This window comes from Carassius gibelio, chromosome B14 (assembly GCF_023724105.1).
Source record: "Carassius gibelio isolate Cgi1373 ecotype wild population from Czech Republic chromosome B14, carGib1.2-hapl.c, whole genome shotgun sequence".
Lineage (NCBI taxonomy): Eukaryota > Metazoa > Chordata > Actinopteri > Cypriniformes > Cyprinidae > Carassius > Carassius gibelio.
The window spans coordinates 11875286-11903283 of NC_068409.1; the positions used below are offsets into that span (position 1 = coordinate 11875286).

General features: G+C 38.1%; 1 protein-coding gene across 2 annotated transcripts; it reads right to left on the reverse strand.

Annotated features, from left to right (window-relative positions):
• On the reverse strand, positions 1-27979 carry loxl3a (lysyl oxidase-like 3a). Of its 2 annotated transcripts, XM_052573686.1 has the most exons (15): positions 27686-27979; positions 26567-26898; positions 26263-26426; positions 23079-23296; positions 15986-16178; positions 15683-15863; positions 15434-15588; positions 14802-14972; positions 12907-13062; positions 11608-11767; positions 11244-11487; positions 3788-3903; positions 1398-1534; positions 813-924; positions 1-627 (listed from the first exon to the last, which is right to left on the reverse strand). In XM_052573686.1, the coding sequence occupies exons 2-15, from the start codon at positions 26859-26861 to the stop codon at positions 554-556; spliced, it is 2376 nt and encodes a 791-aa protein (XP_052429646.1). In that variant the 5' UTR covers positions 26862-26898; positions 27686-27979; the 3' UTR covers positions 1-553. The 2 variants fall into 2 exon arrangements, with proteins under 2 accessions (XP_052429646.1, XP_052429645.1); XM_052573685.1 differs by lacking the exon at positions 12907-13062 and having other exon boundaries at positions 27686-27976.
• Positions 27980-27998: the final 19 nt, after the last annotated feature.

Sequence of the window (27998 nt, forward strand, 5' to 3'; positions counted from 1 at the left end):
TTTAAGTGCAGTATTTAAACTGTATTTTACAAACATGATTATAGGACATTCCAGAAATATACAAATATACACATACATTGCACACACAAATCCTTCATGGGCATACACATAAATGCACATACTGTGATGAAGTACAAGAAGCCTATTTCATCCACAATCACAGTCTGTAAAGATATATAAAGCATCTTTTATAATTCCCTGATGCGTGTTGAAAATTCATTAAAGGAAACTGGTGTTTCACGTGACCGTCTGCTCTGAGGTGTTCAGCATTTCATCAAGAGGAAGTGTATAGCCACTGTCTTTCTCTAAACCAACCACTTACATTTGCATGGACAAAAGCCCAGGCCACAATCACAGCTTTGTTCTGTCTGAGGCCCTTGGCTACATGATGATTTCTGATGACCTAACCTAAAAGTAAACTCAGCATGATTGGACCACAGTAGCAATGGATTCAAAAGAGAATAAATAGTAATGTTAAGTGATTAAAGTTTCTCTCTGTCCTGAGCCATGTGGTTTGCAGTTCCTGGGATCCATGGGTTCATTCTCAAAAATGTTAAGATATCTTGTTGTTGAGTTGCCCGGGATAATGTTCAAACTCTTTCTCAGCCTCCTCGCTGAATGAATCACCTGAAAGCACAAACAATACAAATTAAGCTGAAATTGGCCACCAACAAGAAAACTGAGGGTAAAGAAACTTCCATTTGGTGCTCATCTAAAATATCTGTGTAAGCAAGCATGTCATTTCATTGCCATCAAATGTTTAATCGCATCAGGCAGGTCTGAAGGAGCCAGCGAACAACAGCCCGTCTCACCGAGATGACATTTATGCAACCAGACACGGTTGCCATCGTATTTGCAGTTGCACCGCATAGCATTGTTGGTGAAGTCGCTCTCAGCTACCTCAAAGTTGGGGTTTATTATGACCTGCGAAAGAGGAAAAAAATGAGACTGATACTAGAAAACCTGGTAGCATAATTTAAATCAAATTTGATCTAGCTAACAGCATAATCAGCAAAGCATGTGGACAAACGTGGTTTTTTTATTAGTTAATCCTAATCTGGGAGGGGTTTTTCCAGTAAAACCTGGCCCTCCCTCTGTGTACTCAAGGTTTATTACATCATTAATCAAACCAAATCCTATTATTCTTCTAACCCTTGCATTCTTGGACAGGATGGTGAGCCCTGTGACGCATCTCCACCACTAGAGAGCAGAACTGCAGCAGCTCTTTGACAAATGTTTGACTTGCTGAAAAGCCCAGACAATGGGGTCCTACGGGACCAAAGTCTGCTCATGTAACAGTCTCTCCTATTAGTGTGCTATATATCCATCAGAAATACATTTCTACCAAAGTACCAAGGTGGTTAATATTTCTGCAACAAGGTAGCACAACTGAATACCTGTAGAATGTAGTTTCCTGGTTTAACATCTGTGATGTCAATCCACTGGCAGTCAATATCATGTCTGTACAAGTCCCAGCAGCCCGCTGTGATGCCCTGCTCACCAAAGTTGGCACACTCGTAGTGTTTCGAAACACCTGTATCAAGATAAGCAACAGGTCAGTGGAGACACAAGCCAGTATTCCTGCTGAAGTACACCTTGAAATAATCAAAGGTGTCGTCCACATGAAACGTGTTTTTGCAATGGTTTCGCATTCTACTGCACTTCTTTTCCATAGTTTTTTTCTATTTAAAGTGTTAGATGGACATCTTTCACCATTACTCTCTTGCCATGCATCCTTGCAGCATCTCGCTGATGACAATTGCTTTTTAAAAAGCGTTTAAAAAAAGGTTATATAAAAACAGGCCTAGAGACCTTAAGCATTTAATAAATAAAAATAGACTCAGTCCAGTGGGATTAAAAACCTAATATTGAGAAATTTTAAATATAACTATTTTTGAAAACATGGCAAGTTCGAGCACAATGAATGAAATTGAAAATCTATGGAGGCCCATCTCCGCCAAAAAAAAAAAAAAGTTAATTGCGACTTTTCAATTCTTAAATTTTTCTTGCAATTGCGAGTTTACATCTCACAATTCTATTTTTCTCAAAGTTGTGAGGTATAAACTCGTAATTCAGAATTTTCTCTCAGAAGTGCATTATATAAACTTGCACTTGCAGGAAAAAAAGCTCAGAATTGAGCAATAAACGGAAGCCCGTTTCCACCACTAAATAAAAGTAAATATTAATAAATAAACTTTCTCAGGATTGCAAGATTTAAATTCACAATTCTCCAAAAAAAAAAATAAGTCAATTGCAAGTTTATATCACACAATCCTTAGAATAGTATAGTATATCTTGCAAATCTGAATTTAGAACTCGCAATTGCGAGTTTATATCATGCAATTCTGAGAAAAAAGTCAGGATTCAGATTTTTTTTTTTCAGGTGCAGAAACAGGCTTCCATAAAAATAAGTGCTGTAGAAAGCAAAAACATTCCGTTTGAAGTCTAGCTTAATCAAAGTTAGAATGAACTATACTGTTTTAGAAGATTTTTAGATAACTGAAGACCAACTAAACCAGCTTAGATCAGCTAAGACCTGCAAACTACCTTTGGTTGGTTTAATGTCTTTAATATTTATTTATTCAGTTCAAAGTATTGAATAACATACCAGATGTATAAAGGTGATAGAGCAGGTTTACAGTAACGGTCACTGTAATGTGACATTATTATAACTGATAAATAAATACATTTCTATACTTAAAAGTTTAGGGACCCCTAGTGGATAAACAACTGACCTGACGCAATGTTACTCTAAAACAGTTAAAGCTGCGGTAGGGAACTTTTGACGCTCTAGCGGTTAATAAACAGAACTGCTTGCGTCTTGCGAAGAACATTGTAGCCGGAACTACTTCTCTCTGTTTATGTCTATGAAGAATCACAAAGGTACTGGGTTACTCCGCCGCGGTATCCCCGAAGCAATCTAAAATAGTCCGAATATAAACACTTATTATAGGTGCACCCTAGTGATTCATGACAAGCTAAAAACACAGTTTGGAAAATGGATTCATGGTGTACTCGCTTATTATGTTCATTTTTCTACATTTTGAACACAAACAAACTTACTGACCGCAGCTCTGATTGGTTGTTTCTTAACGGGAGCGGATGGCTTTATGCAAATGGCAATAGGACACTGGGAGGAGCCAGAGGAGCTTGATTTTTTTCTCAGATTATCTGTCTCATATTCTACTGTCAGGACATAATCACAGGTTTAAATATGTAAAAAATTTATTTTTACAAAAGTTCCCTACTGCAGCTTTAAAGGGCACATATTATTGATAGAACATGACAGAAATATAGTTTTCCTTTATTTTTAGAAAAAAAAATTAGATTATAGTTATGAATGAAACTCTGGTTAAAAAAAAATGTAACCAAAATTTGGGTCTGGTTTCACAAACAGGGCTTAAAGGGTTAGTTCACATGAGAATGAAAGTTCGTCCATCTTCTAATCATCCTCGAAGCATCCTAAGTGTATGTGACTTACTTCTTTCAGAATAATCCAATCGAATATATATTACAACAAACACCCACTTACTCCATTGAAAGTCTTTGGAAGAGCAAGGATCATATTTAATACTTCGATTGGATTATTCTGAAAGAAGAAAGTCACATACACCTAGTATGCTTCGAGGGTGAGTAAAAGATGGACGAACTTTCATCCTCAAGTGAACTAACCCTTTGGCCGTAGTTCAGTTAGGGCATTTAAAATGTACCTTAGAAGGGTTGGTTGGTTAGGTAGGTTTTCATTATACAGACATGTCCAGCATTTGACCTTTGACATCTTTCTTACCTTCATGGCAATCTGTGTCCTCTAGGCAGAAGCTGGCTTTATGTCCGTCTGCCACTTTGGTCCCATTTAGAGACAGCAGGTCATAATAAGTGAAGATATCCATACTATGATAGTGCCTGGAGGTTATAAACACAGTCTGCTGAAATCTAACAGGGTTAAACCATCCCAAAAACCATAAGATATTGCTGAAATGTGACTGGCTGTACAGAATATATCTTTAAAATCAGCTTACCAATATGTATGTGTACAATAACTGACTTTAAGCTACTCTGAATCCTGGAAACAGCAAACTACAAATCTGCCGTTTTCATTGACAAAATGATTTAAACAGCCTTGGAGAGCAGATTCAGTGCTGTAGGCCTGTAGGAGGGAACTGAAGCCATTGAGTAAACACTAGCTTCTCAGACACTGGCCTCTGTCCCAAACCCAACTGTGTGTCCTTTTAGCCTGAGCACATAACAGGTTTCCTCATCATCACTGTGTCAGGCAAACGCATTGGGAAACCTAATGTCTGCTATGAAGCTTGTAGTGTAAACACAGACCACACAAAGAGTTAATGGAGATTACTCAGAGCTGCACTTATTCATTAATCAACACAAAAAGCATGGCGAGGACAGTATGAAATTCACTATGTAACAAAAAAAATGGAAAAATAATTTACTACTAATTTAAAGGGGAAAGTTAATACAAAAATGTTATTTCTGTCATTATTTACTCACCCTCATGTATTTTTTATTTTTTTTTTAATCTCTATGCTTTAATTTTTTCTGTGGATCTCAAAAGTAGAAATTTTGAAGAAGTATATCTTGGGCAGTTCATATCGAACACTAAAACCAATCAGTGAACAAATTATTTAAGTTGGTTCTTGAATTAATTCAGTTGGTTCACAAATCTGTTAAATTCACTTGAGCTGGTAAGTTTAGAATGTTTGAAAGGATTTACTTTTAAAACATCTAGTTTGTGTTCAACAGAATAACACGAGGGTGAGTAAATGATGACAAAGTTTTCATTTTTAGGCGTATTGACACCGTGCTGGTTTTGCAATGGCATTCTAATTAGTGTTATGGTAATTTATTTTCCATCATTTTTTCCCCATTACAAGATCATTTTGAAACCTGTTCCAAATGTTGGAAAGGCATATGGGAGGCCATTCTACAGCTATATTGAGAAAGCCAGCATGATATCAGGCCAAAAACTTCATGAGTTTGACTATGTTTTATAAACGTTGGCCAGTAGGTATCGCATCCACCACCACTACCACCAATGATTCTCAATAAGAGTACTCATTTTAATAATTTAAAATTCAGTTTTAAGGACTGCCATAGAATTCAACGCACAAAGCAGAATAATCATTTTTACAGATGCAAGAAGAAATTGTAACCGTACAGACAAAAAAAATATTAATATTTAAGCACTTAGCTCATGCTTTGTCTCTGTGTAATTAAATGTTAGAACCATGACAAAAAGAAACCACTGTTAGACTGTTATAACCAGCCCTGGATCATGTCGGCACACATGTGTTCATTTAAAGCAGAGACAGCTAGCGTGAACTTTCATTCACCCTGTAGGTTGTCCAGGGTCTTGAAAGCTTCTGCTCTGGTTTGTAAAAAACAAATTTCTATCAGTTTATGACCTTTAGGAATCAGATGTTGAGCCGACATGACCACGAGCGCTCAGTGTTAGTAAAGCCATATGGGTCCTTGTGTCAGGGTTACTGAGGGAGAGGACCCAGATGCAGAGTGAACAAGGAACGTTTATTGACAACCGAGTGCAGGACTGTAGAGGAGGCTGTGCAAGGGACCAGACCACAACACCAGGAACCAAGGGCACTTGACAATAGAGGTATAGCCACACACGTCAGACCTCCAGGCGGGGAGACCCAGTAGCCAGGGAGAAGGCAGCGGGCAAGACAGGAACAGACAGAACTCACAAAACACTAGACAAGACTTAAGACAACATGAGAACAACAACAACAACTATAATAATAATAATAATAATAATAATAATAATAATAATACTACAAGGGCAAAAATCAGACAAGGGTGCTATGACCTAGAAACCAGATTAACTAGGGAAATAACCAAAGTAAACTAAAAAGGTAAAGAAACAAATACAAAACAAAGTTCTAGAAATAACTGGAAGACTAACCAAGAAAATAAACTCAAAAGGGGAAAATAAATACTTTAAAAGAACAAGTCAAACTTAAGTCAAATTAAAAGTGAGATCCAAACAAAAAGAAACACTTAAACTAGACTAGAATAAACAGTGACAAGATAAACTTAAACTAACAAATACCAGACTTAAACTGACAAGGGAAAAACGCTATTAGTTTAGAACAGCTAGCACGCTAAGCAGACACTAACTCACACACAAAACGAACCGGCAAACACAGGAGGGAAATGATCACAATAAGAGCATACAGAGACATGAGAAACAGGTGACAACACTCTGACTAATGGGGACTAAACAAGAGGGCGTGACCAGGGAAAACAAGGAGGTGGGACAAGAGGAGCACGTGGTAGACACAAGAGACACAACCATGTGCTCAGGCACAAAATAAACAAAGACACATTGAACAAAGACAGTACAGACAAGACTGTCAGGGCAGGATCCTGACAGTACCCCCCCTCCAAAGGACGCCTCCAGGCGTCCACCCTGGGTGGAGGAGTGAAAGGGGGCACAGGCATGGTAGGGGGCCAAGATGGTACTGACTTGGGGGGTGGGTGGGATGAAAACCTTGGAAATCCAGGCCTATCAGGGAAAACGGGGGGTGGGCTGGGAGGGGTGGAAAAAGTTCCAGGGGAATGGTTAGGCCAGGGTGCTGCCGGCATTGGGAAACCCGGTCTATACAACTCTGCAAAGGTGGGGGCATGGCTGGTGGCACCTCTCCCTACAGGAACACCTCTCACAGGCAAGGGTTGCCAACTGGACTGGGTATTCAGGGTGGATTGCCGGGTATTCTTGGTTGGCAAGACATGACTAGCAAGGGATTCTGGAATGGCCTCAAAGAGATTAGGGTTCTCTGGACCGGGCTCCAAAGGCGACTGTGGAAGGTTTGTGGGGACTGTCGAAATGCCCTCCTGGGCCACAGGAAGAGACTCAGAAGCTGATAAACTGCCCCCTGGGGCGGCAGGAATGGGCTCAGGGACTGATTCTTGAGGGCCCCCTGGGGTTGCAAGAATGGACTCCGGACTTGGTTCTGGACTGCCCTCCGGGGCTACTGGAACTGACTCGTGAGTGGATTCTTGACTGCTCTCAGGGGCTGCTGAGCTGCCCTCCAGGGCTACTGGAACTGACTCGGGAGTGGGTTCTTGACCGCCCTCAGGGGCTGCTGAGCTGCCCTCCAGGGCTACTGGAACAGACTCGGGGGTGGGTTCTTGACCGCCCTCGAGGGCTGTGGAATTGCCCACTGGGGCCACCAAGATTGGAGTCCTCTGTGGGCTAGACACAGGGGCTGGAGCAGACACTGGAGTGAGCTCTGGAGCTGGCTGCTCACCACTGGACTCCATGGTCATGACTGAAGCAGCAGGCCACTTGAGATCACCCAGGGAACCTGCAGGAGGGATCTCCAGACTAAGGTCTCTAGCTCTCCTGGCACGGGCCCTCCTACCCTTTCGTCTCCCAGGCCTGTAAGCATTCACATCACCTACATCTTGACTTACATGAACTGACATTGACGCAGAATTTTCAGGACTGGACTTGACTGACTTTGAATGGACTAAAATAGGCTTGACTGGCACAGGAACAGGGGCTAACAGGGGAACCTCCCTCACAGCTTCCTTGAGCTTGACTGCTTCAGAGCACTTGGTTGACTCAGACGTGACTGTGAGGGACTCAGCCAATTCGGAGGCTGGAACCAGCACAGAGGCCTCCATGACAGATGCAGCAGCTTTGGCTGCCCTCCTTCTCACTCTCCTTTTCTCAGTGGGAGTCAAAAGATGATCAGGGACTTGACTCGATGGAGTGAGAGTGGGGTGATCACTGTAGGGGGACTCTGGTGGTGTAAGTATCTGCCAATCCTTGCGGTGGTGCAAATAATTGGAAAAGTTCCAAAAGTCCAAGATCCTCAATTGCTCCATCTCCCACTGAGGCAGTGGATCATCCAAACAGAGGTTGAAGACATCCTTAAGGGCTGCATCCTGGTACTCAAGGCCCCTAGACATAGTCCAAAAGAATTGGGCAAAGGCCCTCACCTCTTGTCCCTGCTGCCGAAGTGCACCCAGGCCTTGCTGGCGGGCCAGTCTCTCCTGAGCATTTGCAGGGGGTAGGATCTTGATACTCATTCTGCTGGGTCCTGACTTGGCCGGTTCGTTCTGTCAGGGTTACTGAGGGAGAGGACCCAGATGCAGAGTGAACAAGGAACGTTTATTGACAACCGAGTGCAGGACTGTAGAGGAGGCTGTGCAAGGGACCAGACCACAACACCAGGAACCAAGGGCACTTGACAATAGAGGTATAGCCACACACGTCAGACCTCCAGGCGGGGAGACCCAGTAGCCAGGGAGAAGGCAGCGGGCAAGACAGGAACAGACAGAACTCACAAAACACTAGACAAGACTTAAGACAACATGAGAACAACAACAACAACTATAATAATAATAATAATAATAATAATAATAATACTACAAGGGCAAAAATCAGACAAGGGTGCTATGACCTAGAAACCAGATTAACTAGGGAAATAACCAAAGTAAACTAAAAAGGTAAAGAAACAAATACAAAACAAAGTTCTAGAAATAACTGGAAGACTAACCAAGAAAATAAACTCAAAAGGGGAAAATAAATACTTTAAAAGAACAAGTCAAACTTAAGTCAAATTAAAAGTGAGATCCAAACAAAAAGAAACACTTAAACTAGACTAGAATAAACAGTGACAAGATAAACTTAAACTAACAAATACCAGACTTAAACTGACAAGGGAAAAACGCTATTAGTTTAGAACAGCTAGCACGCTAAGCAGACACTAACTCACACACAAAACGAACCGGCAAACACAGGAGGGAAATGATCACAATAAGAGCATACAGAGACATGAGAAACAGGTGACAACACTCTGACTAATGGGGACTAAACAAGAGGGCGTGACCAGGGAAAACAAGGAGGTGGGACAAGAGGAGCACGTGGTAGACACAAGAGACACAACCATGTGCTCAGGCACAAAATAAACAAAGACACATTGAACAAAGACAGTACAGACAAGACTGTCAGGGCAGGATCCTGACACCTTGGGGCTGCAGCCGGATCCGAACGGAGCAAAAGGAGATCCAGCAAGGCGGCCAGACACTCAAAAGAAAAACACAGTTGATAGATCCCTGTTCAAAACAGTTTCAAGTGCTCTCTGCGAACAACATTAGCATAAGTGAACATGAATCTATTTATGCATATTTCAGTCTGAGTTCAAATCTTGATGCTGTCATGCTTAGACCAGAAACATACTCTTTACTCTCATACTCTTTCTACATATATATATATCCTTATTTTAAATCTGCCTTCGCTGTCTGGCACAGAGCCAGAGACACATATTTTTAAAGTACTGCCCTTTATAACGAATCCCATATGATTCTGTTGAGCGTATGAAAGCAAGGACCAATCAGAGGCGTTCAGATGAGTCACTGCTGAAACATGCTGTTTCGTCACCACTCGCGCTGGCTGACTGAATTGTGAAAGAGTGAAGATGTTCAAATTTAAGTAAGATATTAATTCCACAGTGTAAACAGCTTTAGAGATTACTTTGGCAGTTTCTGAGAGCGCTTGAACTCGTTGGAGTGAAGTGAAAACGTTCCTTGATAATGTAAAAGTTATTTGCTCTCTTTTTGTACAATGAAAGTGTTATATAGGCTAATTAGTAACATGTTTTTATTAAATTCACATTGAATAGAAAGTCAGTCATATTTAAAGTATTTTAGGGTATGACACCCATATCTGGTACTTGAGTAAAAACACAGGCTTTCATGCAAAGTTAATAGATTACAGTATCAGGCTACTTTGACCATTGCCCATTATATATCAACTAACAAAATCTATAAAGGTGCAAAATTAATTTACTTACACATATTTGAGAATCAAGATGTTTCATGATATATTTTGGGGATATATCGAATAAAAACAAAAAACCTTGCTGAAAAAAACAATAGACACCATTACATAATTAGTAATGGTTTTACTTTTTATAATGGGACGTGTATTGGTTTTACCTGTAATGGATCCTGTTGGTCTCTACTGGTAATTGGTTGCCTTCTATTGGTGGCTTGTTAAAACCAATAAATCCTAATGGAATATGTCCCCAAAACACACTACAGAAAACCATTTTTAATGGTTAAAAGTTGATATTTTGTAATATCTGTAATGGTATTTGTAGTGAAAACCATTAAAATGTTTTTTTTTAATGGTGTTATTTTTATTTTATTATTTTCCAGTGGGGACATAAGCCTATATTAGTTATACATACAGTGGTATTGTGGTTACTGTGTGTCACATGACAAATGACAGCCCCAGTGAAAACTGACACTGAAGAGAAGAATTGTTGAATAAAGTTATTTTTGTTTTCTTTGTGCACAAAAAGTATTCTTATAACTTCATAAAATCATTGAACCACTGATGTCACATGGACTATTTTAACAATTTCCTTACAACCTTTCTGGGCCTTGAACGTTGGCAGTTACATTGCTGTCTATGGAGGGTCAGAAAGCTCTCAGATTTCATCAAAAATAATGAAAATTAAAAAAGGTTTTATAGGTTTGGAATGACATGAGGGTGAGTAATCAATGACAGAATTTTTATTTTTGAGTGAACTATCCCTTCAATATTAAGTTATAAGTTAAGTATATTAACAGGTAACATGCAATCTTACATTACTGGGCAGTAACAAATCTCAGTACTGGAATGATTTTCAAGGCATTAATTTAGAAGTCGACAGTTTAACTGAGTTTAATTAGCTTGTCTTTAAATGTTTTGCTTGAAAAGACCAAACTAACAATAGAAAAAGACAGTTCATGGACGATGGCCACTGTATTGCCACTGTAGTCTATGGATTAGACGCCATGAACTAACAATTATATATTTTTTAGATCATTAATTAGTATAGGATCCTAGATTGATAAATGCTGTAAAAGTATTAGTCCACTTTCAGTCTCATTGTGTTAATAGTCATCTATTTGCAAACTATTTCTGTCTCAGACTTTCAGGATTTTTTTTTGTTTTTGTTTTTGTTTTTTTGTAAATACAATTTAAAGAGCTTAGTGGAGGTAAAGCTGAAGTCACGTGACTGCGGCATAATTTGTTTACAGCCTAAATTTTGCTTTTACTTCTGGTGACTAAATTAACCTCATATTAAATGAGCATTCGCATACTTGTGTAGTGTGTGTTTTTGAGTGTTAAACACATGCACTACATGCAAGACTGGGCACTTAGATCAAGTATACAAGATCTAAAAAACAGCCACAGCTCCAGCGTTTACCTATGGCATTCATGCCACACCCAGGAGTGGCGACCGAGCCGTGGCCGGAAGTCAGCCTTGCCGATGTTGTGTATATAAGAGGAGAAGCGCAGCAGGCGGCGGTGGCCATACGGCCAGTCGGCTTGAGCAGCTGATTTGGCCAGGCAGTTCTCCTCTGCTGCGCAGTACAGCAAGTGCAGGGGTCTGTCCTCAATGTAAACCGTCTGCTCCACCAGTGGAGCGTTCAGCACAAGGTCCGAAGCCGCTAGGGATTGTGGGAGAAAGAGACCATTATTACACTCAAATACAATGGAATAACATTAGCTATTGCTTTACCCCTTCTCTTGCGAATTAACTTTTGTTTACAGACTTGCATATGACTTACTGTCTGAGCAAATGACGCCAGAAGAAAACTGTGCTCCCGCTTTTTTGCAGCTGACGACAGAATGATGCTGACAGTCGGTCAGAGTCATCTCATCTCCTTTACACTTTACTCCGCTCAGAACCATCTCCGTCACATTACTGCTGTCCCAGTACCAAGTTTCCTTTACACAGGGGAGAGCTCATCAGTAGATGAATGAATGTATTAAATTACTGAACACGGATAAAGGAAGAAACCCAATACAAAGCATGTCAGCAGCAGGCATTAATCAAACAGAATAGCAAAAAAAAAAAAAAAAACAGCTAATTCTTCCAATTGGTCAAAAAAAACAGATAGTCCCACCCAAATTTACACTATTGGTTGAGTGTTGCTGGTTGCCATATTCTAAGCTACAATGTTTACAATTCAGGATACGAGTAGATTGCTTAACGTTTTTCATACTGTATTTGCACATAAAGAAAAAAAAATTGAAAAAGTTTAAAATTACATTCATTAAGTAAAGAAAATATATACTGTTTGACTAATAAATAATAATAAAAATATATAAAAAAATATATTAATTTCAATTTTATTCAAATATTCCGGAAACACCTCAATGTTTTAGTAACCTATCTTGAATATTTTATCTTCCACTGTTAATATGTCTGTTAAGTGGGAAAATAATTCCACAAAAGTAGCCTCTAGTTTTATTATTATTATTAATATTTATTTTATTTATTTATTTTTCATGTTCTACACCGTTCAGAAGTTTGGGATTTGTAAGATCTTTTTTGTGATTAAAAAAAAGGAAAAAAAGTCTCTCATGTTAAGCAAGGCTCTATTTATTTAATCAAAAATACAGTAAAAATGTTAATATTTTGAAATGCTATTACATTATAAATATATAATATTATAAATATTACTTTCTGTGTTAATATTTGTAAAATGTAATTTATTCCTGTGATGCGAATCCGATTTTTCAGCATCATTACTCCAGTCTTAAATATCACATGATCATTCAGTAATCATTTTAATAAGCTGATTTGCTGCTCAAGATACATTTCAATTTATTATCAACATTGAAAACAGTTGTGCTGCTTGATATTTCTGTGAAAACAAAATATTTAAGTATTATTCAATATAGCATTTATTTGAAATAGAAATCTTTTGTGACATAATTTTTTTTTTTTCTTATTGGCCCCAAACATTTGAACGGTAATGCACACTACACATTTGAATAATAATTCACATTTAAGGCTAACATGGGATTTCATAACCAATCAATCAGAGCTTGATTAGTCCTATAGCTCCTCTCTTACTCACAGTGATAGCATGCAGGCAGTATCTGAGGCCTAACTGTCTGCACGCCACCATGGCTTCTCTTGTGGTCCAGTTGTCACTGCATACAGTGCCCCACCTGGACTTGACCTGAACCTCCACGCGCCCCTCGTGATCCGTCCTGCCCCCCACTATACGGATCTGCAGACAGACCCCCACTGCAAGGGCTTAGCATGCGAAGTAGGCTAAATACAGTGCTAGCCAGGTATGAGCCAGCTATGCTAAAGCTTCAATTACAAAGTTCTATACTATCTCATACTATCCAGTAGTCATTTTAATGGATTATTATGATCATTCACAGAGGCAAGAGAGTATTTTATTTGTAAAGTTAATGTATTGCAGGGATAAGAGGTGTTAGCATTATGCCCCGTTCACATACCCCGAGTGTTTTCATGACACATCATTAATCCGCAAGTCAGCCATGTTGGCTGCACAAAACATAAAAAATTACACTGAACCGAACAGAACTTTCTGATCATTGCTGCTTTTTGGTCAATTATTGTTGCGTTTCAGGCTTTAATAATCAGTCGGACAGGAAAAAACATCTGGAGTGCTAGTCATAACAAATCAAGGAAAATAGTGCAAAACCTGAGAAAAAAAGGCATTTGTGGTTGGCCAAAATGAACCAGGATTTCAAGGGCAAGAATCTTGACAACATTCGTGTTTGTTCTTATAATTATAATTATTATAATTATTCTTATAATTAAATTTCAGGGTAGGTGAAATGTTAGGGTAATATCTTAACCACATATTAACCTTTGTTTGTCAAAATATTTCACCCTTTCCTGCTTACTGCTTTATTGCTTAAGTCCTTCTCTATATTATTCAGCATCTACCACAAGTTTTTCCCCTGGTTTAGACATCCTAAATTATTAGAACGTCTTCAGTAGTACATCAGCTGTGCAATCCATGCTGTTGTTTACATCCAAGTATCTCTTCGATATAGCCACGTATAGGGGTAACTGACCAAACCGTGATGCACTGTAGATGCAAATGCTCTATTATTATGGTAATCAGCTGAAAACTTCCTGTCAGTGTGACCACCTACACTGCAAAAACAATTAAAATAAATTATTATCTTGTTGTTCAGTGCAAATATCGAAACATTCCTAAATGGATATTAATTAAATAAATTAGCCCTTGCAGTTCCTTCACGAATCCCATTTGGGAAACCCTGATAATGAAGTGTTTAATGCCCTTTAGGTCATAAACAGAATATATTTTAATATTAATATGATATAATTTTGGAATCAGTAATGAACTACAATTTGTAAGTAATCTACCCAGTTTTGCTAGTGCTTGAAAGGGAGAAGAAAAAACCTTGTCACTGCTAAAAGCGTGTGTATATATGTGTAAACAATAACTTTCATGCCTTATTACATAACACAAAATAGTTTTCATGGATCAGCCTACCTTCCTTTATTACTTTCAAGAAGCAATCTTTTCTGTTCAGATGCTAAGATCATTCAACAATCTTGTGAATTTAAAGTCTGTAAGGAATTTACGCCCACAGAAAGTTCAGCAGAAACACACATTAATCGTAGAGATTTGTTCCAGATTTTCCCACATAATCAACACAGAAAATGTGGAAAGCATGGATATTCTGTCTGGGTCTACTTATTGTACACTGCAGGCTAAAAAACTGTGCCAGAACCTGCTGTCACCACTTGGTCTGTTGGAACTGCCTAAAAACATCATTTTCAGATTTTGAAAACCCTTGCAATGAATTGTGTGTCTAGCTATCTCTTTACGGTTACCTTCTGATTGATCTGTGTCTCTGTAACTCTGAATTTTTCATATGGTGCTTGAGATGTGCAACCCCCTATATTCACCTATTTATATGTGTGCATGTGTTGTATGATATACAGCGGTTATCTTACTCTCAAGCCACTGCTGGCATGTCCCAAGCCCAGCTGTCTGCACACTACCATGGCCTCCCGAGACGTCCATCCGTCCCCGCAGACCAAACCCCAGTTTCTCACCCTACTGTCTGTAGAGAGCAGCAGCTCAACCCTCCCTTCCAACCGTGTTCGACCCCCTGTCAGGCGGATCTGTGATGGGTTACAAAGCAAGCATGATAATGAATTAAAAGGCTTAAGGACCTTGACTTTGATCATTTAACAGTGCTGATCTAGGGCTGTGAGAACTTGATTTTACCATGCATTGCATCACCTATTTGAATAAAAACATGCTCGTTTTAAGTGACTTTACAAATTCTGGTGGTGCAATGCTTTAGTTAGGATCAGCCTTGAAAAGCATTGTTAGATTTCACAGCTGAGCTAGGAAAACTTTTGCACAATGCACAAAACTGCACTTAAGCGTTATGTTAGCTGCACAGGAAGGCACTTTGATGAGAGCCTTAAAGGTTTTTTGAGTGTTGACTCACACAGAGACAATTCTGGTTAAGTATATTAATTGTTACATGCTGAATAAAAGCCAATTTTAGGCAGTTTTTTTTCTCCAAACACATTATAGTTTACTTTAGTAGTAGACATCATGTATGTTATCTGACCGATTTCTCAAAGCCCATGTAGGGGGTGTTGCAGATGACGGAGGCGTCCTCCATGTGTTTGCAGTCTTTAGCAGTGATGCTCTTATGAGGACAGTCCCACAGGCTCTTCTCATCACCACGACACTGAACTTCATTCATGTAGATGGGACCCATACCTATGGACAAGAGATCATAACAGTTTTTCAATGGGGAGCATGGATCAACTATGATCAGCTGAAGCCCTACTATCTATTGTTATTAAAAGCCCACCTTGGCCCATTCGTGCTCCGGTCAGAGCCTCTTTAGCAGTGCCGAAGCCCAGCTCTCTACACACCACACTGGCGGACTGCAGGTTCCAGTGATCGTCACACACCGTACCCCACTCACTCCCATTTAGGACCTCCACACGACCCTCACCTGTCTTTGCCCCGCCCTTCAGACGCACCTGAGACTGGAGAATGAGAAGGAGGATGGTCACTGGGAGCCTTAATGCAGGTGTTCATTGTTATACTGTTGTTATTACTTTCATAAATGATTTGAAATCAGTTATTAAAACAAGTTTTATTTGATCACCATTGGATTCAGCTTGACTCTGCGAGCTCTGCCCTGTGTGAACAGTGGCCCAGGCACACAGCTGACTACAGCAGCTCCTCCATCGGGACAGGGAGCGCTAGAGTTCACCTTGCTAAACTCCATAGAGCATGCTGAAAGATGGGCCTCATTTCCTGTGCAGGCCACTGAGTGGATCCTATACACAGTCTGGAGACTAAACAGAAACACAATTGATCAAATGAATACGAACTAAAAAAATATACATTGAATCCCTAAACAGTAGGAAGAGATTCAGCTGAAAGAATAATGACAATGACACCAATTTATGTACCACATTCACTAAAATACACCAGAAGATGTCTTTGAAAACTGAACTTTGCAGTGTTCAGAAACCCCAGCCCCCCGAATAGAGAGCATGACAGATTTCTCACGTTCTGTCAGCTTGCTGAGAAATAGTATCCGGTCCAGTGTGAGCAAATAGGGCATGCTGACGTTGCTTTTCCACTGAAGGCCTTGAACAAAAATTTAGAATAATTATATTTCAATGTTTCTGAAAGATGTCTCTTATGCTCAAGAAGGCTGCATTTATTTAAAAAAAAAAAAAAAACACTAAATGAAAATTAAAAAAATACAGTGTGAATATAGTTTAAATATATTTTATTCCTGGGATCCAAGCTGAATTCAGTCTTCAGTGTCTTCAGTGTCACATGATCCTTTAGAAATCATATTAATATGCTGATTTGCTGCTCTCAAGAAACATTTCTTATTATTATCAATGTTCTAATCAGTAGTGCTGCCCAATGTTTTTGTGGGAAAAAAAAACATTATTTAGCCCATAGACACATACATGCATACAAAGTTCTGTCATGAAACTCTAGATCAGCACAGGTCTAACTCAGTCTGACATAGTGATATCATTATTCACATGGCGCAGATGATTGGATTCCTTCACATAAGCAGCCAATGAGCTTGCTTCTCAACATTCAAATACTCAGCTAGTCTTTGCTTTAGCAGGTTCAGCAAGCTTCAGAAACCCTCCACCTTCCCCAGCTCCACTTGTATAGATCTGCTATGGGGTGATTAATGTATTTTACATATAGGGGTTATTTAATAAATATTATATGTGCAGCAGCAGCAGTTTTTCTTACATGATCAAAGAAGCATGTCTGTGGATGTATTGGCAGTAGCAAATCTTTGTGCTTTCTCTGCAACAGCAGCATCAGCAATTTTGCAGATCTATTCTGCCAAGACCCATTAACATTAACATTGCCATGTACATTACCATGCTAAACTCTCTGAGAGTTGTCCTAAAATGGTCCTTAAAAAAAGGGTGATCTCCTATTTCTTTCTATTATCTGATGAAAAATGACCCAGAAATGTTCTTGAGAGCTTTCCCAAGATTCACCCGCAGCATGTCTAGCTCACACTGCATTATTTTCTTTATGATAGGCTAGACTTTTACATTGGTTTGTCTGATTTATGACACGTTCTAGACTCTCACACAGGCGATGACATGACCATGTGAAATCTGGTATGGAGTAATATTATCGTAGTGAGTGGCGGTATGAGGTTGAGTCACCGAGGTTTTATCACACTCCTGAGAGAAAGGATACTTTCCACTCACGTGTGTGTGTTACATATTCGTTCCGAGCAAAGCAATCTGTCCAATTAAATGATCATATAAAAAAATCTAATAAAATATTGGAGAATACAATCTATGTACATTGGCCCCAAAAATATTTACATGCTTACAAATGTCTGAATGTCATTGCATCACAAGAAATAACACCAAGTAAGCAAACAAATCATTTCACTGCAAAATTTCACTTTTTTAAACTGAATTTCTCATCTGAGAAGTGCAAGATATCCACAGTCTTCTGAATGTGCAGAGTGTGCTATTTCTGAAGTGTATCTAGCCGAGCACTTATGGCACAAACCTGATATGAATGTCATAATTACAAAGACGAAGAGAAGTACAGTATTTTATACATTTCCTTTCAGTAAATTGTCTGAGCCCACAATCATTTAAAAGCAATGGAAAAGATAAATGGCATCTTTTTCATCCACTGAAGATTACTTGTGTTTAGTCAGCTGGTAGACTTTAATATTAAACACCATTAAGTGTAAATAAAATGGACTTCTGTCAAGAGAGGATTTTTATCAGTCAGAATGAAGAACAGCCAGCAGGAGTGTGTTTTTGGAGCTTAACTTCAGCATGCTGAGGACTTGAGCTCATGTCTAAGGGGGTATGAGTCACTCATTCAGTTTAGTACACACACAGAGAGCTCATTGGTTGAAATTAGTTATTCTCTTAAACAATGAGGATGCACACGTGAATTCTCAGATGCTTGCTTGTTTTTCTGTCCTGTCACAGACTGCTTACATTTCACCATCTGCTGTGAATCTGAGTAAGTGTCTCAGAGTTCAGATGTGGATAATTGTTCCAATGCAGATGAAGAAGAGAAGCCAAACAAGCAAAGCAGAACAAAGCAATGCAATCACATTCAACCTTATTAAAGAATCATCAAAAACTTGCACACACACACACACCTGAGGGTTGCCCCCCTAAAAACCATGCTGTATTTTACAATTTTAGCTGTATTATTTGTGTCCCCTTCAGGAAATTTCTCTTCAGAAATGTCATGTTTATTGCCCCCAACCCCCAACTGTTAGAGGAATTTAACGCCACTTGGGAGTTTGGTATTTTTGTTTAAAGAAATTGAACAATTGAGGATTTTAAATGGATTTAAGAGATTAAAGAAAATTACAGTTTTTTTTTTTTTTTTGTAATCAGTTTGAACTATTTGCAAATAATATTTTTATTTTAAAACAAGCATACATGTACATATGAATTTGTGCACAATGTGCATGTCGAAAACACAAAATGGCAAAATCAGTTATGAATTACATGAAACATGTAAATGATTCATCCTATATTTTCAGTTCAAATATATTTTCAATTCAAAATGGCAAAATCTGTCAAAAAAAGTTGAGCCGTTTGGTAATTTAAATTTCTATTGTAAAACAGTTATAAAATAATTTACATATTACCTCACACTTTTTCACTGTTTTGATGCCAAAAACAAACAGCAGCAATTTGGCTATTTCTAATTATATATAATATGATATTACTTCCAAAGTGAAATACATTATATATTACTAGTTACTGTCTTTTGAAAGTAATTAGTTACATTACAATAATACTGTCTCTAATTTGTAATGTGTTGCACTACTTTTAGTTACTTTTGAGTTACTTTCACCAAAATATCCACAAAAGTAGGCTATGCATTCTAAAATGCCAGAATATAGCTTATTGTTAAAAAAAATCTAATTAAATCGAAATCACCCTTTTCAAATATGCATATGCATTTGGCCTGAGCTCAGGCTGAACTGCACGGATATGTCAGACTATATTTTATTCTGATAATGAACAACAGGTTTCAGCATTAGCAATGCTATATGTGTGTGTGTGTTGGGCGCCAGCGCAATCAAACAAAGGAAACATAAAATTATCTGTACTTTTTGGTCATAGATTATTCGAAGCAATGTGTTTACTTTTATTTTAGGATGTGCTTTTTGTCATCTCAGTTTCCTTTCCGTGAATTTGTTTTCTAGAGCACCAAGCCACACAAAAATAAAGCAAACCAAAAAAAGCTGCATATATTCACATTTTTTCTTTTTCTTTTGTTGCAGCTCTCAACGTTAGCTTAGTGGTACCAAACACTCTTTGTTACTCGAGCTTTTTCTCCATGTTGAGTTCGGTGTTGCACATAGATTGCACCTGACTATGCATTTTGTCCTTTTCTCTGATGAACCGAAAACAACGGGAGTGTGTTCGTCTCAAATGTAACACGTCTCTGCAATCGTCTCACTCAACCATCGAATTACAGCAACAGGAAACAAACCATTTTACCCACGGAATTTATTCTCTGTTGCTGTTTTGCTGTAAATTTTTAGTTTAAGTATGTAGTTGTAACTTGCATTACTGAGATTGTAACGAGTAATAATATTACCCACATTTTATTAATAATGTGCAAAATGTAATATACTACTGTAATAGCGTTTCTTCCAACTTACCAGGTTACAGCCTGGTTTGCAGTTCAGGATCAGATTAACAAATTAACATAACAACATTTTATTACATATCGCTATGATATTAAATCAGAATAAATCAGAGACAAAAACAAACACCGCAGCTCAGTATGAAATTCCCATCAGGGCCTCACTAATCCATATGGTACATTTTTCACTGGCACAATGATAAAACTTCCACATCCCTCACACAGTTAAAAACACGTTGGCCAGCTGCCCAGTGGCCACATATGGGATGGATTTCACTTTTTTCAGGGCTCTGTAAACATTCGTCAGTACTTCATGTGACAATGCACAGAAACTGCCAGCAGAACAACATCGCCTATGACCCCACGAAACACTGGGTTCTGCAATAATGGATCTTTCTCTGACACTTAATATATTCATCCAGATTTGTGTGTGTGTGCTCACATACGCTGCCAGGTTTCATAACTACATATTTTGACTTGCATAAGCAGATTCTTACAAAAGTCTTTTTGGCAGGAGCATGGAAGTATACGATGATCTATAATGATTCATTGGCCGAGGTTCATGAAATAGAGACAGTTTCCATCTTTTTCCATCTTCTTGTGTATATGAGCTCTTCATTCCAGGTATTTGAAGAAAAACTATCTATAAGGCATTGTAGTAAAAAAAAAAAAAAAAAAAAAAAAAAAAATATATATATATATATATATATATATGTGTGTGTGTGTGTGTGTGTGTGTGTGTGTGTGTGTGTGTGTGTGTGTTTGAAACAATCTTTTGAATCCCTGGATGCTCTGGTTAAAATGCAAACACTAAAATAGGTTTAAAATAACATATACATAAAAAAATGCACAATAACTTCTCCTAAGAATCCAAAATAGTCTAGATCACACAGACAAATGATAATTTAGAGGAAGCCAGTCAGCCGCAAATTAGACAGTCAACGTCGAGGAATTCCAAACAGAGCAGGATGCTTTTAAACGGCTGTTTTGATCACAAAGTGGCTTCAACTAAAATATAATATTTATTTTGATTTAAAGTTATAAAATACCTGAAACTGCCCCATAAACCAGTGCATTATATAACAAAATATCAAGCCAAGTGGTATGTAAAATAAAGAAAGATACCATAAGCACCCTTTTTGAGAAAACATTTCACAAAAAAGATGTTTGTTAGTGATAAAGTTTTCTGTCCAAAAGTGCCAATTTGTGGTTGTCAAACATTAGTGGACCTCATGTTCATTAATTTAATGCGCGAGGACATCTAGAAATTATATCAGACATCCACTAAAAATCACCAGCTGAATTTGGTACTCTAGGTCTAGCCACTTTCTGGGGGGAAGTCGTGGCCTAATGGTTAGAGAGTTTGACTCCTAATGCTAAGGTTGTGTGTTTGAGACTTAGACTGGCAATACCACGACTGAGGTGCCCTTGAGCAAGTGCAATGAACCCCCAACTGCTCCCTGGGCGCCGCAGCATAAATGGCTGCCCACTACTCCATGTGTGTGATCAACGCTGTGTGTGTGTTTGCACTTTTGTACAGTATGTCACTTTCACTTATTTTTAGCGCCCAAGTTACGATGGTGTGAAGATCCTATTATAATAGCACCGTTTCTTCTTCTTCTTCTTCTCCAAAATGAATTGCATTTTTGAGGGCCTAAACATGCTCAAAACTCACAAAACTGCACACGTGACAGAAGTGGCAAAAATATACGTCTGATATGAGTTTCAGAATTAGGTGTGGCAAAATGGCTCGATAGAGCCCCTTTTAAAATTTAAACGGCTTGCGCCTCAAGCTACGTTTCACGTACATGTGACTTTTGTGCAGTTTTTGCCATTTTCAGGCCTCGTACACAGTACAATATGCCATTGTGTGCTAAACATGCTAGAAACATGCTCAAACATGCTAGAAACACTTACTAAGTGCTAAAGCATGCTATTAATGCCATCAAACAGGAAGTTGTTGTAACTCATGATATAATGTCCAATCCACCTCAAACTTTGCGTATGATTAGAGTCCTGGCCTGAAGACATCCACATGCTCACACTAAGAAAGTAAAGGTTATTTTAAAGACTGTTCAATGAAAGCTTATTTTGATAACCAAAAATGGTTCTTCTCCACTGAAAAAAAAAAAAAAATTCATTTAAAATGAAGGTTATAATTAAAAATAGTGTGCATGGTTTATTTATTTTTTTTTAAATGAGGTTTAGTGTTGTAAATTAAATATTGGGAACATTTCACTAACATAACCAAGAGTCATGTTTTCCTAATTTTTAAGGAAACTTGAGCAGTTATGAGGCTTGAACTGAGGAACTGATAAAGCTGCAAAAAATTAAGCAAAGAAGGCTTTTTATTTATTTCAAGATAATTAGCTCAATTATGCAGTTTTATTTTGGCAGTGATTTAAAGTTCCCAGCATGCTTTGCATTTGGCTGGATATGGAGGGTAAATATTGAAATGAACTGCTATTTCATGTGTTTTTGAGTCAAGGCAAACATCTGTTTATGTTTAATGTTCAGTTATGTTTGACATTTGAAAGAGTTTCTGTGAAGTTTCTATCATTACCATTGTGCAAAGGAGTAGAGCTTATGGTTAGGTTCTGGATAACAGCATGAACTAATACTATGAGGCATGATGCATTGTTTAATGATCCGTAGCCTTGCTAATGCCAGAGCAGTAACAAGTCTATTCCTACACAAGCTGTTTAGCTGTATATAGTTTTTAATTTGTATAAGATGACTCAAAGTCACAAACTTTTGAGGATCAACTTAAAATGAATGAGCAGATCTAATAATATTACATTCATTGTGTCATAGATTAAACAATTAAGGAGATGATTCCATTAAATAAATCAAGCTTTAAAAATGACTCAAAAATATTATGTGTAATGTAAGTACATAGCACATACCATTTTTACAGTGTATGGCACCACTGTAAAAAAACAAATGCAGCTTAATTATTTTCAAATATCACTAAGACATCTGATGAATATGGTCTAAGAGGTTTTTTGGACAAGCATACAATCTGACCCTTGTATTATTTAAATGTCCTTTACCTGCTTGGCTTCTTCCCCATAGTTCTCTGCGAGGGGAATCCCATCATGCCACACACCACACGAGAGTTCTTGATGGTCCAGCCAGTGTTGCAGATGTGACCCCATCCTTCCTTAAACTTCACCTCTATCACTCCCTCCATCACAGGCATGCGGCCGGCATGGGAACCAGAGAGAGGACGCAGACGAATGTTCTTCATTCGGTTTTCATTCACCTGCATCTGAAACACATATGCAGAACAGGTCCATTGGATGTAGGGCATATACAGGCTTTGAGACAGGTTTGATCAGTTTTTGTGTACATGCATGTTTGTGGTAAAGAAGTCATGTTTTTCAGATGGTTATAATAAGCATTCGATATGTTTAACTAGTCAGCTACAATCTCCTATTCCATGAGTTTTTAATGAACGAGCCTGTCTCTTTGGCTCATGCAGGATATGAGTCATCTCACATGAGGGTTTTGGATCTTTAATGGCCAAACCGCACCGTAACTGTGCATCGGCTAGAACACAAACTCTCTACACCACTTACACAAGCACTTCCAAATGTCTAGCCAGAACGGTCCACAACGTCTGCTGAGCACCTTGCCATAAGACCATCAACTGAAATCTGAAGTTGGAGTCGCAACCTAAGGCTGAACTGCAAGGCAAAGAAGTAGCAGGCCACATCTATTCCAGTCAGCCTTCTTATGGAAACATGAAAGTTTCCAAAAAAAAAAAAGCTTCTGCTTTTATTTGTGGGACCTTTGACCTCCCAGATGATCTTGTCAGAAAGAAGTTACAGTGAAGACATTTATAAGGTCTGGTTTCTATTTCAAATAAATGTTGTTCTTTTGAACTTTCTTGGAATATTTTTCAGAGAATCATGAAAAAAATTGTATCACACTTTCCACCATAAAATATTAATCAGCAAATCAGCATATTAGAATGATTTTTGAAGGATCATGTGACACCGAGGTCTGGAGTAATGATGCTGATAGGGAATATGCTAATGATTATTAAAATGATTATATAAAGTGATCTAATCATTTTTGTTAAATCTAGTAATATTTGCTGTCTAACTAAAATACTAAGTTGAAATCTATTTTATAAACATCTGCACGTGTGAAAAATCATCATACAAACATTCAAATTAAAATGATGCCAAAGACTAAATGTCATATAGTGAGTCTGGTGTTCTTTTGTTTATTTGTCTGGAAGTGTTTTTGGCTGTGTGCGAGTGTGTGTGTGTGTGCATGTGTGTGTGTGTATGTGGTTATGTCACAAGTCTACACTCGGAGTTAGGTAACTGACATCTAAAAACAGCAGAAAACAAAACAAATGACATTCAGTTTCAAATTAAATTGCATTTCTTTGACTCAAATAGAGTGCAAATTCTAATTCTAATTTGGGAAGGTCTTTGAAAAGAACATTCTTCTTGTCGGTCTGTGTTCTGAAAAACATTTGTACATTCGGAAGTGAAAACAGTCATTTGCACCATTCCAGTAAACTCCGACATCTGTAGTGTAACACAGACTGCTGTTTGCCAGAGGTTCGTCTGACACCCACTTGTGTTCTCTGTGTTCCTTCTGCCTTCCGGACAAGAACACAGAGAAACCTGGCATGTAAACTGAGCAGTGGAACTTCTGCACGTACTCAGCCCTTCCATCTCTTCATTTCTCTTCTGCTGTTCAGTCTCTAATTCTCCAAGCTGTCGTATCTCTACATCTGTCTCTCTCTTTCTGGTGTGGTTCCAGCACACAAGCAGATCATCAGAGACTAATTTACAACAGAGCAAAGACTTTCAGTTGAAGCAGAGTGACATTGGCTGTGGACCTTCATTCTTTGCATGTGGATGAAAGAGGAAGAGAGAGAGAACATGGGAGGGGAAAGAGGCTGGCAGATGTAGCGAGAGAAGATTATGCAGTAGAATAAAACAGGTGAAGAGATAAAAGGTGTGCATAAATTTGACAGAAAGTAAATGCATTTTAAACAATGTGTTATACAGTTATGGGTTGTGCAAAGTGGTTTTTTATTGATCGAGGACACGAAAACTCTAGCTTTGAAAAGTAACAGCCCCACTCTTCTCAAGATGTCAAGAAAACAAATGTAAAATGTAAAAATTTATCTAAAAATCAATTTTTTCCCCAAATTATGGACAGCAATCGAGTATTTTGAATCTCTAAGCATTGCTCCAAAACACCATCTCAATAAGCATTTTCATATTTATCTTTTTTTTTTTTAAGAAAAAGAGGAACAATTGTTTTGAGAAAAAACACAGGCAAACACAACATCAGCAATAAAAACCAGTACAAATGTGCTTTTGATTCTAAATGTCTTGCATGCAGGCTGAGAGAGCTTTCTTATTTGATATGCACTTCTCAATCAGCATAACTTCACATACAGGAGACTATTAAATCAGTTTTCATTGCTACATTATTATGATTTATTGGTGCAATAAAGTGCTGCAAAGATGTCTTATTTTTTGTAGGCCAAAAAATCCCAGAAACTAATATTTTAGCAGTTCCGGTTCCTTCACCTTGAAGTCAGTGTCTTTTTGTTTTTTGTTATATAAATTTTTGGTTAATGCCTAAAATAAGGTCTGTGGTTATCACAAGCACAATATATGTTTTTTAAATCTGTCATTAATTACATAACTAATACACCGTTGGGATCTTTTGAAGCCTTTACTTGTCGTGGAAAAGGTACTTGCTAACAAGCGTCTAAATGAAACTGCAGAGGTTTTTGAGCATGTTAAACATCACAGGTAAACTCATCTACGCACCCATCTACTTTCACAGCCCCAATGTGTTTATAATAACCAAGACCTTGCAAACTATTCTAACTCAATCTTTCATGCAAAACAAAACTGAAAGAGTTGTCAGGAGGTTAATGGCTGAGACATGTGATTGTAGTGTAGATCTTTATAACCTATATTTAGCTTTTAACTTCAGACAATTTAATTTAGGCGAAAAAATTCATAAAAGATTCTTATATTAAGAATCATGAACTTTGTTGGTCACAAAATCTTATTTTTCGCTATGATTCAAAAGCCAATGGAAAAATCTTATTGGGTTTTTGTCGAGGGAGCCAGGGTGGAGCTAACATCCAAATATATCATCACTGCAGCTCTCTAATGGCATCAATGTTATTTTTTTCTCGCTTTGCCAGAATCAGTGGGATTGCATTGGATGAAAGTCTCCATTTACCTCGATGATGTTGGAATCTGCAAAGCCTGGAAGTCTCTCGTCTTTACAAACTACCCCTGCATCCTCCTGGTGTGTGCAGTCACTGTTCCCCCAGCCACGGGACACACATTTCTCTATGCTGTTTTCCGATCCTCCACACAAGACATTATCCAGCCAGATTTTACCTGTAGGTTTTTGAGCACCCAGGTTAGCTTATAACATCTTTTCTACCTTTTTCTGAGAGTGTATAGAGAAAGCTGAATTCAGATGTGAAAAATACATAAACTGCATTACGTTTTGCTAATAAGATTCATTTTTAACTCACCAGTGCCCGGTCCATACTTGGCACTGTGCGACCAGCTTAGTGCCTCCACAAACCCTAGATGGCGACAGAGAACATGAGCGTTGGCCAAGGTGAAGTCGTCATCACAGATAGTGCCCCACTCTCCATTGTAAAACACTTCCACTCTCCCTTCATTGTGCTTGCGAGGGTATCCCGCCAGGCGAAACTTTATTTTTCCATCCTGAGAGGGTGGGGGGGTCTGGCTGAAACAGGAGGGCAGCCAGACGCCCCATAGCACCATGGCAATCACCATATCCCACAATCCTCCTCTCAGCATGGCTTGAAAGTGTAAAAGGTGAAGAGAGCAAGAAAAACTGAAAGAGAGAGTAAACATTCATTTACAAGGTTTTAAAATGTGCATTTTATTACACTAAAATAAAGCAAATCTCACTTTAATTCTCAATGTTTCCTGTTTCCATGAAAAAAGCAGGGCAGAAATAATATCAAGCAATAATTATATTAGAATATGTAGGAATTCAATTCCAAATAGTATCATGTGTCAAAATATATAAGATTGAGAAATATAACTCATTGTTTTTTTATATGTTTATGTCTTTTTGTTCATAATTCATGTTTTTGTTATTTTTGTATTGTTAGAAACTTAAAAAGTGCAATAGTTAACAGGAATGATTAAATATATCAGGCCAAGGAATGAAATCAGTCAATTTTACTCATACTATCAAGTTTAAATCAATTGTATGTTATTCTCATATACTTAGAAACGTAAAATATGAACAAGAGTGCTGAATTTAGAGAGCATATTTAGCTGTGGGATTTACACATATTCCGGACAACACGTTGGATCTTACACTGTAGCTACTAAAGCCAAACCTTCCTCAAATCTTTGAATATCTTCTTAACATAGTCATGTTTATGATGACAACACGCAAATAACAACTGAATTACTGTATAACCAAATCCACAATAAAGTGAAGTTTAATGCTTACTTTATATCCCATATAGGAATATTATTGCATGCAACTATTTTAAGTGAAACAATTGTGTTAATTTAATTTTAAATTCTAGAATAATTTTGCATTTTAAAATAAAATGCATTTAAACTAAATAATCAAATTTCTATAGAGTACATGCTCTACTTACCTGAATCAAGGAGATAGAAACTTGCACAGAATTTCTAATAATTTAATAGGTTTTGGGCTCAGTTGAGATCTGATTGCTAAGTTTGATCAGTCAGTGGAAGTCCAGAGCATCAAGAGAAATCACAGTACGCTGTTGCTGTCTGCAAATAGAGAGAGAGAAAGAGCTGGCGGGATGCAGGGGTTGAGCTGGGACTGCCCGCTTCACAGGTTTATGAGGAGGCAGGTCTTATGTAGAGGTCTCTCTCAGAGTCACTCAGTGGAAATGTCACGTCATGTCCTCTCCATTTCTGGCAGATCTGTTTTTGCATAATCTG

What these genes read in the sequence shown, in the direction of transcription:
- loxl3a (XM_052573686.1), bottom strand. Translation starts at nt 26,861, where the DNA reads ATGCTGAGAGGAGGATTGTGGGATATGGTGATTGCCATGGTGCTATGG. An exon ending in CAGATTCCAACATCATCGAG is followed by an intron (nt 23,297 to 26,262) that starts GTAAATGGAGAC and finishes TATGTGTTTCAG; the next exon opens with ATGCAGGTGAATGAAAACCG. An exon ending in GGACACAGATTGCCATGAAG is followed by an intron (nt 1,535 to 3,787) that starts GTAAGAAAGATG and finishes ATCTTGATACAG; the next exon opens with GTGTTTCGAAACACTACGAG.